At 37.8% G+C, this 11,596-nt stretch overlaps 1 protein-coding gene across 2 annotated transcripts; it reads right to left on the bottom strand.

Moving 5' to 3' along the window:
* Nucleotides 1-106: 106 nt before the first annotated feature.
* On the bottom strand, nucleotides 107-11,182 carry sgk3 (serum/glucocorticoid regulated kinase family member 3). 2 transcript variants are annotated; one of them, XM_061064233.1, is made up of 17 exons: nucleotides 10,938-11,179; nucleotides 6,822-7,004; nucleotides 6,565-6,648; nucleotides 6,344-6,416; nucleotides 6,166-6,241; nucleotides 5,931-6,006; nucleotides 5,549-5,598; nucleotides 5,397-5,454; nucleotides 4,961-5,044; nucleotides 4,733-4,864; nucleotides 3,849-3,961; nucleotides 3,229-3,265; nucleotides 2,792-2,878; nucleotides 2,422-2,517; nucleotides 2,068-2,223; nucleotides 1,771-1,860; nucleotides 107-985 (listed from the first exon to the last, which is right to left on the bottom strand). In XM_061064233.1, the coding sequence occupies exons 2-17, from the start codon at nucleotides 6,915-6,917 to the stop codon at nucleotides 815-817; spliced, it is 1,479 nt and encodes a 492-aa protein (XP_060920216.1). In that variant the 5' UTR covers nucleotides 6,918-7,004; nucleotides 10,938-11,179; the 3' UTR covers nucleotides 107-814. The 2 variants fall into 2 exon arrangements, with proteins under 2 accessions (XP_060920216.1, XP_060920217.1); XM_061064234.1 differs by lacking the exon at nucleotides 107-985 and having other exon boundaries at nucleotides 1,773-1,886; nucleotides 1,952-2,223; nucleotides 10,938-11,182.
* Nucleotides 11,183-11,596: the final 414 nt, after the last annotated feature.

Genomic DNA, 11,596 nt, shown 5'->3' on the forward strand with positions numbered 1-11,596 from the left:
CGACTATAATTGATTTATAATTAATGTATTTATATCAATATATTAGCCATAGCTATTTAAAAACGTTCCATAAAATACACAGACACCCTGAGTAATTTTCTTTATATTTTTATTTCTTTGCAGGAGTATAGGCCTGTGAAAATGTAAGGTAAAGCAAAGAATTGTGGGTTTCCAAATTCTGTACATAATGCAATTAATCAGGAAAAAAAAACCTACAAAAAAATCAAATAAAACAAACCATAGACATCTGAAAGGTAACCGAAGAAGAAATCTTTTGTACAAATGTGACCTATAAACCATAATTCTCTATTTCGTGGTCTCTCAAGTAATCCCCATTTCCAGCTTAATTAAATGAATACGATACATGAATACGATACAGGAATTTTTATTTTTTTTGCTGTAATTACAGCGACTAACACACTTCAATCTAACCCTCAAATGGTGTGATTATAAGTCTAGTGAACTTTTCAAGTTTTTCAGTAAATTGTGTGTTGGTTTAATTTTAGGGATATTATTAAGGTTTTATGTTTAAAGGCTCATAATAGAAACCACCAAAAATAACATTAATAGAGGAGATCTGTCCTTAGTTCTTAAAAAATATCATCTGTTTAGTAATATTTATATAAATACAAATTGGTAAAATATAATGACTTTTCTGGCACATCTGGTTCCATCAAAAATCTATGTAAGTGCTGTCTCTTCTCAGCTGCTTGCTTTGGCATCATAGAACAAGTTCATCCATGGAATAAATTCTTCCCTTTAGTCAAAAGAAGTTATGATGGTTAAGGCAAGTGAAGTCCTCACTGGGAATGTTTCATAGAAAAGAGTCGTCAGAAGGAGGGGCATAGGAGAAGCCCACAAAAGCATCGTCAGCCTCCATTACACTGGCGTTGACTATGGAGTGATCTTGCGACCAGCAGACGGAGTTGGGGACCATCTCATCTGTGAACTCAGGATCGAAGTTTGAGATATCGCAGTAAGAGCTCTGCAAAAAAAAAAAAAAAAAGGGAGGGGGACATTTGTAATGTTAGCTAACATACACTTTATATGTTATATGTTTGACATAAATAAATTACATTCAATTTTGAATTTACAAAGTGCTCTACAGAGGGACAAAAGAGTTAAGGGGCCAATACAAATGAGAAAACTTTTCTTTAAAGTTAACATTGGACACTACATTGATCATACATTAATTTAAGTCCTTTAAATGTGTTTCATTATCCATGAAATAAGATGGAACTTAATTATGCAACAACCACTGTGATTTAGAAACACCTGTGCAATTTAGAGCAGCCAAATACAGCAGCATTACATTGAAGTATTTTGTGTACAATATTTTGACAAACAAGAACTATGTTCTATCAAGACATTTTTCTGGTGAATTTTAATGTATTACATTCACTGTACAAGTGTAACATATTTTACTTAGTTTTGTGTCCAAGGACGACAAGGGGCACTACCCAGGAATATATTTTTAAAAAGTGGACAGGACCTGATATAGATTGTTATATGCTACATTGTGGATGAACTGGATACATGCAATTAGTTTTCTTGAAGGCATATTAATAATAATGGAAGTAGGCAAAAGAGAGAGTGTTTAAGTAATATTATACAATTCATAAATTCTCTATATCTGTGGTCTCCGCAATACATGTGTTAGGATGTTTTTTTGTGTTCTGGTAGTGTCCACCAAATATTCAAGTCACAGTAAAATACTAACAAAGTTATTTTCTTATTGTGCTAGAATCAAATAGAAACAAATATATTTACCACATTGGGTGTAAACGGAGCTGGGATCTTCTTCTGTTCAAGGTCATCCCAGTTGATGGAGGAGAAGAAGTTGTGTGCTTTGATCTCATTCTGAAAATGTGGAATATATAAAAAAACTTCAATCAATCGACATTTAAAGAAGTTGGCTTAAAAATGTGATTTAGTAAAAGACTTCAATAACTTCATATCTGTGGTAACAGGAGTGACATGATATTCACAGTTTGGCCACCAGAAGGAGCCCCATAACACTAAATTCTGCAGTACATATAGTGTCTGTATTTGGACTAAACCACCCACAAAGTCATCTCCGGACCCCAGTCTGTGTGTGCCGTCTTTCTCCAGAAGGCCCTGGAGGAGAGACCAGGCTGTACTGGACGCACCAGGACGCATCGCCAGCGGCTTGTGGAGGATGTTGTCATACATTTCATGTGTGTCTCTGCTGTAGAATGGCGGCTGGGACAAAGAAGCAAAGAGAAAAAATGGCATGCAGTTGAGAGTAACCCAACACTAAGGTGCAGCACTAAAACTAATTGTTAAATTTGCTTCAATAAATCCCAGTCAAACTGAAAATATTTGTCAGCACAAGTAGTCAAGGATTCAAACTAAAGAATAACAGTCACTGTAAACTGTGAGCTCAAAGTTTAAACTCACCAGACCAAAGAGCATTTCATACAGTACTGAACCCAGACACCACCAATCTACTGTATTATCATACGGCTGCTTTCTCAGGACTTCTGGGGCTAAGTACTGGATGGAAAAAGCAAACAAACGAAACAATATAACATTGGCCTTATACACCAAACATATGTATATCCACAAGTATTTTTTGCTCATTAAAGCATATTTTTCTCTTTGGAAAATATGACTGAGATTCTTACACATACAGCACTATTTCAAGACAGAATACACTTTACTCCAAAAGTCAGATTTTTTGTTTTTTACCTTTTGTAACCTGGGCCTCATTGGAACACAACTTGTGAAATATTTTCAGTACTCAAACATGTGAACATCTAAGTCATACCTCAGGTGTTCCACAAAAAGTCATGGTTGTATCTGTCTGGGAAATGCCTTCCTTGCACAATCCAAAGTCGGTCAAAATGATATGCCCCTTTAAAGAGAGGAACAGAGAGACACTTTTAGACTACATGTGCCACACAAGCAGCTCATTATCCTTTGGGACTGTGGATTCTATTGTGACACAGGAATGTTGGCTGCAGCGTTGCTCAGTCAGTCCCATTCACCGTTCCCTCGTTCTCCCAATAAGGTTAGGCAGGAAAATCATTAGTAAGACCTAATCAAATCACACACTCTGCGTCCAGCAGGGACGGGATATGGCACGAATATGACTGGAGATGGATGACATTTAAGCTGTATCTGTTAGGCTTTCTGATGGACAGTTGGTGTAATCATGGTTATTGCAACTATTTGTTTGACAAAAAAAAAAACATTACAACTTACTTCATGGTCAAGTAGGATGTTTTCTGGCTTCAAATCTCTGGAAAAAATGAACACAAAAGAATACATTTAAGTTAGAATCCCTGATAAATATTTGAATATCCACCAGAAAAAGTGAAACTCTTTTTTCTTATTCTCTTGTCTCAATTACATAATTAAAAAATATACTACTGTAAACTTTTAGATTCAAATGCAGATTAAAAGACATCTCTGCAAAGCCATAAAGATAAATCATGTGAATAACTGTGGAAAAGCCAAAATTAGTCTTAATAACATGTTTGTCAATAAAGGTTGAATGTGTTTAGGTTGTAAGGTTATTAACCCCCTATATTCCCTCCTTACAAACACTAAATAGTCAATCATTGCCCTGACGACACACACAGGGTCAACATGTGTCAGATAGTCTACCTTATTGTAACTGTGTGCCCTTGTACAGTAGACTGGATGGCATCAATGACTAACATAGATCATTTCAGTACAACAAGCTTCATGTTAAAATATTGTCCGATTTCTTTTATGTTTGAGATGTTTAGCAGCTCTACATAGACATCTATTTTGTTGTAATAGCACTTATTTAATTTAAGATTTAGAATTTGTTTACTGAACTAAACCCTCAAACATACCTGTAAACAATGTTGAGAGAGTGCAGGTATCCTAGTGCACTTGCCATTTCAGCAATGTAGAATTTTGCTCTGGGCTCTGGAAAGGTCCGCTCTTTCTGAAGATGGAAGAAAAGCTGGAAAAGAACACGTTGCATTTAATCATTGACCAACATGGTATCTGTGAAAAAACGTAGAAGTGAGTGCTGCACTGGGTCAAAAAACAAAATAAATATAGAAAAAAATCAGGTGCTCTTCAGGAACAGGGGACAATAGTTGAATAGTTAATAAAAAAGTTTGACTTTCCTGATTAGAATAGAAAAAGTGCGGAGAGGCAGTCTTAAACTGAAAGTCCGAGGCACTCTGATAACATATAGAAATCCTTTATGTAACAGGGATTGTCAACGCGTTTCGACTAAAACATGGTAACTGTATTGCTGGAGCATACCAAGAAAATTAAATGATTAACCATGTCGTGAAATGTTGCTAAAGCCACTAGTGTGTATACCAGTCCTTTATTTGGTTATTACACAAATAACTTTGACTGTGCAGATTACATATTGATCTGATTTCATTGACATGTTGTGGGTTTTATTTAGAAGGGCATGATGCAGATTTGCTTGTACACAGATTTTAGTTAGTCACTCTCACAGTCAGTCACACAGGGCGGCTTTAAACACGCTGAGCACAGAAGGAGTTCAACAAGGGAAGTCACACTCAAGAGCACATTCAAGATACTGTCATGATCTCCAGTAAGACAATCACAGCGCAAAACAAGCTACAGCGCTGCTTTCAGTAATTTCATTCAATTTTTGGTACGTTTCCTTTGCTGCTGCGGCCTCGGTTTTTTTTGGCCTTGTGACTCATATCTGTGTGAGCGCATTATTCACAAGACTGAAACAACTCACTTCTCCTCCATTGACGAAATCCAAGACGAAGTATAACTTGTCTGTTGTCTGGAAGGAATAATGAAGCCCCACTAGGAAAGGGTGTTTCACGTTCTTCAGCAGCACATTTCGCTCTGCCATGATGTGTTTTTGCTGATTGGAAGGAGTGATATGATCAAATGATGATTATTCACACGAGCATGTTTGAAATATTAACATTGTCAGTGTCACATTTGATGGTAAAATTACCTCTTTTCTGTTGAGAATGACCTTTTTCTGTAAGACCTTGACTGCATAATACTTTGCGTCATGTCTTCGTTTCGCAAGGAAAACCTGAATCATATCAATCAAGAGTAAAGAGCCAGATGAACATTTCTTCATAGAGAAAAAACAAAGTCTATACTGAACTGATTATCACTTCCTGTGTGGAAATGCCAACACATGCTGAACTGAAAAACAACACAGAAACATTGTCAGATGCTTTGAAACAAAACTGTAGTAACTGAAGTACAAAACAAATCAGTCAACAAAAGTCTTGTTGAATTGTAAAACTGAGAATCCGAATGAACAAAAAAGACAATACCTTATTCTTCACAGACCTATGAATTAGCGCAGACTATGATAATTCTCACACTGGGGAGGAATAGAAAGTGACATTACTTCCTGAGTTGTATTGTTTACATACCTTCCCAAAACTCCCCTTTCCTATGACTTTCAAAAAGTCAAAGTCTGTGGGCTTGGCACTGAAATAGAAATAACACCACATTATTTTCTTCAACAATGATAGGTTGAAATGGAAACACATTTTCTAAAAGTGCATTTGAGTGTTGAACATACTGTGGATTTCCAGAGGGACCCAGGTTGATGTTTCTGGAGGTAGAGTTGGTCTGTCAAACAGCAGAGAAAACAAAACTGAAACGCCCATCACAACACTTAGTCCCTGCCAATCAATAAATGCAATCCTTATCTGTGTGACAGTAATGACAAAGGAGAAACTTGTTTACTGTGGATATTTACTTTGCGTCTATAAAGTATGAACCACACCTTGGTGTACAAGGCTGAAGCAACACCTCTGTGGCACAGCCAGAGCGTTGCACAAACAGAGGTGGAGGACCTTCATATTCCACAATAAGTGGAAGGATGCACTCAGTCGGAAATCAAATATTTAAATGAAGAAAGCAGACAGTGATAAATCAAAATGAATGGATTAGTGACTTACTTTGTCATCCTCATCCTCAGAGGCATCGGAAAACTGTTGCATTTTGTCCATCAGTAGAAAGGTCCTCACATCTGGACTGCAAAGTTGGAGGGGGGATCAAGCATTAACTAATGCAAGCAAGTTTAACAAAACTGATCTCAAAAGAACTCTGGAAATGTCCAGTTGAAGCTATTCTTCTTCTGAATAAATTCAAGACGTAGTGTCAAATAATGACAGTAAGAACAGCAGCACTTACTGGTTGCAGAGCTGAGGATGTGAGACGAGTCGCTTTATAAACTCATGCAACCCAGCTCTTCTTTGCTTGATGAATTCTATTGGGCAGATTCACATGTTGTTAAAAAAAAGATTTAATGAATGTACTGTGAATATTTCTTGAAGCACATGGCTTACACCAGCCTAGTTTGCACACTTACCAGGATCAAAATTGTCCCCAAATATCCTTTTGGCAGGAATTTTCAAGTTCATAGATGGAAACTGTTTCCTCAACTGCATTTAAAGATAAGAGAGGAAAAGAGGAACTGAGGTGAGTGATAGGATCATCCATGGTCTGGATGGTGACATCATTCTAAATGGCATGTGGAAGGCATGTCACAAAACTCAAGGAAAATCAAAATGACATAGTTCCACCACTCACTGTGTTGTAGAGTTTATCGAACTCTGCATATCGCCTGAAGACAAACCATTCCTGCTGACCAACATTGACTAGTACTTTGTAAACCTGCAAAAGGAAAACACAAGTAGTATCAAATATGGTCAATGAATTCGATTCTATGCTCATTTCACAGGAATACTCTGTAAAAACACTTGATGCATGGCAACAAAGCATTCAAATGTTTTCTGTCTTTTACAGTTTTGGGGAAAAAAAACAAAAAAAAAAACTTTTGCACGTACTGTGTAACGCTTTTTCTTGTCCCTCTGCTCGTTGTGGCAGGGGATGCTGACACTGGGGTGACTGGATTGCTCCTCCATCTTGAGGGCTCTCAGCATTCAAAGGTGCAAGGTCATAAAGTAATGTGTCCTCCTCAGGATAAGGCTTCAAGTGTGTAACTGACCCATCCCTATCCTGGGTCACTGCTGCAGAGAGGAAGAAAGAAAAAAGAAAAAAAGAACAGACCACTCTGTTATTCGGGAAATGAAAGTGGTCACCTTCTCATGCTCAGTCTACATTTCAGTCTGCAATGTTTGAACTGCTACATTTCCAGTCGAATGTTGACCAAAAGCAAAAAGGTGCTAAAAAGCCTTCAGCAGTTTGATTCCCCATCAATAAAATTCACCCTCTATTTTCTCACTGTATTTGTCAGGGTCGCTGGAAACAGCTTTATTCTAACTATCACCTGAACTATCATGCAGCATCACAAATGGCTTTACAAAGTAGCCCTTGTATCTCTGTTGTATGTTAGGTTATCAAAACTATGGGATGACAATGTGCACACAACATCAATGGGCAGTTACAAGTGGTTTATTTGTAGCAAGAGAGCACAGGCAACAACAGTAAGGTCAGTGAGCTGCAACATTACCCCCCCCCCCCCCCCCCCCCCCCAAGCAGTCAGTTAACTCCTTCCTCTGAGCATGAATACATCATCCTCCCTCTCATCTGACATTTCAACAGATAAATATCCCCAAATAAATAACTGGTTAATGACTACTTCCTTATCAACCTCCCTCATATGAGAACTACAAGTATTTTTCTCTCGCTGCGTTTATCTGTATAGCCTACATCTATATAGAGCAACACACACCAGCTTTCTTACTCATGCTGTGTCTGTGACATTCTCTCTTGCTCTCAGTCAGTAGAAAGGCATTTTTAAATAGACTTTCTTTGAAGCTGGAGTTACACAATAGGTCACGAGAAAGACCCCCTGGAGTCGCTCTTCCTCGTCGTTTAAAGAGGGAAATATAGCTCATTGCTGAGGTATAATAGACTTTTTCTTCAGACAGATGTAGTAAGAAACCTCTGCTCCCTTCAAATGAGAAAGGTCATTACTGATTCAAAAAATCAAATAATACGCAGCATATATATTGTTTCCTGTATACAACCTGCCAAAGGGCATTATATCAAACTGTATATGGGTAAATGGTAAACACTAAGAGGGAATATCTCTTTTCCTCTCCATGAGTTATGTAATGTCTTTTTCTTTTACAACAAAGCTCTTTGTCTGCCGCTCTGACTTGTCCATTGTTTCTAGTCGGTGAGGTCAGTGATGCTTGTTCAGTCCTTTCTGTATTTGTAGGCACAACTGTTCTTACTCTCACTGTTGTTTGCTCACAACACACGGAAAAACCTGCTTGGGGTCAACCAATTCAGTCAGCGTATTGATCTTGAATGCATCCTGAAGGGATATCTCATTCTGTTCACGTCGGGGGGGGGGGGGGGGGGGGGGTAAGGCAAAAGAGCGGCCCTCTTTAAAATGCATGTGTGCATTCAGAAGGACCTCAATGCCCTCTTCTTTACAAGCCTCTATTTTCTCTTTTGTTTCTACTTTAACTTTCTGTTTCACTCTCAATCAGTACGACAAATCACAAAGACACTGGCATTACAGTCTTTACCTTTATTTTCAAAAACATAAAAACTAATTAAAACTACGGCTGTGTTTTCATTGGAGTCGTCGTCAGATTGTTTTCTCAATAAATACACAACTTACTTAAGTATGTAAAGGGCCTAGCCCATGACAGTCCTGACAATTTACACTGCAATAACAAAAAACACAACATTTGAGAAGATGTGAGAAGACAACTTTTACATTCAACATTTGAAAATGCCATACAAGAGAAATAAATTATCAAAGCTGGTCACGATGAACCTTTTATTGTTCGACTTGTTGCTCAAGACTATTTTGAGTCGTTAAACATGAATAAAAAACCTATAAAAAAGTCTGATTACTGTGGGAAATCAACACTAAGCATAACCAAAATAGTGTAACGACCAAGTTTCTTCTCGACCAGCCAACATCTATCAAAGAAGGAGAACTAGTGCAAGCTTGTGCGACTGTCTCTGGTACACAATTAAATCTTTGGGTATTTCCCTGAGCTGGCTCACATCTGTGCATGTTTTCATGGGTTAATGGGGTAGGACTCGCTTTTTAACATTCCAGAAATACCTTTGTTCAAGTCTGGAAATATAACCTACAACGTTTACTACAATGTTCATTTTCAATGCTTCTCCTTCATATGGAATGCTGCAGCTCACCACACCCATACAGACGTTGTGATTTTTTTTTTACAGGGCATAAAAACAAACGTGGACAGGACATGGCATATTGAGGAAAGACTGATGATAGGCACATTTCTTTCTTTATGCCTGTAAATTTGCATGCACTTCACAACATGAATTAACTTGTGCTGACAGGCACAGGCAGGACTACTACACAGGATCAAAAATAGCATTCTTCCTATTTAGCTCACACACACATCCTTGCCTGTGGATATCCTATGAGGACATTGAAAACTTTTTTCTCTCTCTTTTTCTGTGTGTGTGGCTGTCTGTCATGCGTGACAAGTCATGTTAGCGAACAAAACAAAGCAGAAGTCAGCCTACAATGGCTAATAAGATGTGAAAGCCAAGGCACGATGTATCCACTGATGAACAAAGACTGGTGAGAGCTGAAATGGTTATAAGATATAACCACACAAAGACCTGAAAAAGGAAGGTAACTTATTTCAGAGAAGCAGTCAGTCAAAACAAGAATACAACTTCCTGAAAATGCATTTACTTTCACCTTTTATCTCAAACTCCAACTAATGCCTGATGTGATGTTTCATTTGGGATTAAACACGTTTACAACACATTTGAAGTTGTCTCATTGTAATGCAACACAGACAGATCTCCGATTGAGGAAGTGCAGCTGCAGAAGTGTGAGGGGCATGAACTCATTCAACCCCATGCAGTTTGTGCAACTGACCTCAGCATCTGGACAAAATTCCTTACCTAACCTGAATGTCCAGACAACTCACAGACATCCCCTGTGTCTGAACTGTGGAGCTCACTTCCTTTTAGAAACAGAGGTTCATCATCAGGAGCAAATGAGACCACAGAGCTTTAGATTCTCACCCGGTAAGCCTAAGCTATACTTCTACAATAAGTCAACATGCAAGATAGAGCTTTCAAACAATGTGCTTTTTGCACCCATTTGATCTCTGCCCTTTGTACAACATAAAATAAAACATGTTCTTCAATACCACCTGTTACTTTGGGTAACCGACTGTGAACCTCCTCAGCTCAACAAACAGAATTAAGTATATTTTCATGAAACTCAGTGAAAATGTGGTCAACAGAAAACAGTACAAATAATGTTTGAGAGGACTATCAATAAAAACATTTTTCTTGTCATGAGACATTTGTATTTACCCCAATTTGGTGTTAACTGGGCTTCATTTAATATCATCAGAGAAGGAGATACACTAATTTAGAGTATGGTTGATCACACTTGGAGCTTGGACAACATGTCCCTACAACACAACAATAAAAGGGCCTTGTCTACTTGTGTTTAATCATGGCTGAGCCGTTTGGTGAAATCCTAATTATTTTTAACTGAGGCAACCTGTGTACTTCCACCAGGACAACTTTAAAATCTCAGCACAGATCACATGTACCATAACAGGGAAAAATCATACCTTCTCCAGCACGCACGCGCACACAAACACACACACACACACACACACACACACACACACACACACACACACACACGAGAAATGAAAGTTTTGACATGCTCTGACAAGCTTCCGTGTGTTTCTCAAACTATCAACAGTACAAGTACAACAATGAGCAAATATTCAGATTTCTTAACGCTGACTTGACTTTCAGAAGACTTCCGTTAACTGTTGTTTCCGAACAGAAAGAAGTCAATGTTATAATAGTCAACATATCTACTACTTGGACTAAAAACAATGTTCTGTATCATACATTAGCCTACACCAGACCGTTAAATGCTGGACAAAAGTTAACCAACAGCTAGCCTTACTTAATCGTGACGAGAACACGGTGAGGTTTCCATGAACATCACGTACCGTACAGTATTGTGATGCGGTGTTCATCTATTTCCGAAGGTCCAGAGGGGATGTTTCGCTTTCAACCATTCAAACAGTCAAAATGTCGAACAGTTTTCCAGTTATCTTTTGTACAGAAGTCCCCAAAACCACAAATCTGAAAGTGTAATTTCTTGCTGCCCAGTACGCGTCTGTCAAGTAAGAGAAGCAGGAAACATCAGTCTTCCCTGGCCGTAAAAAGTTCCAATGAAATTTGTCACGGGACCGCACTACTGCAACCGTCACTCACCATCCGAGGTGATATAACGGAGCACATCCGGTACGGCTTTTCAAAATAAAACCGAGGACATCATTAACAAAGTAAAGAAATGTTAATTATATGCTACAGAACTCTATGGAAGCCCATTTCCGCCAGTTAAAAAAATGAAAATGAAAATAATAAAGTCATGATAATGAGATAAAAAGTCAAAATTATGAGATAAAAAGTCAAAATTATGAGATATAAAGTCATAATAATGAGATAAAAAGTCAAAATTATGAGATAAAAAGTCGAAATTATGACATATAAAGTCATAATAATGAGATAAGTCAAAATAATGAGACAAAAAGTTGAAATTATGAGACTTTATTATTTTCATTTTTATTTTTTTTACTGGCGGAAATGGGCTTCCATAGAACTC

Source organism: Labrus mixtus, chromosome 19, assembly GCF_963584025.1.
Source record: "Labrus mixtus chromosome 19, fLabMix1.1, whole genome shotgun sequence".
NCBI lineage: Eukaryota > Metazoa > Chordata > Actinopteri > Labriformes > Labridae > Labrus > Labrus mixtus.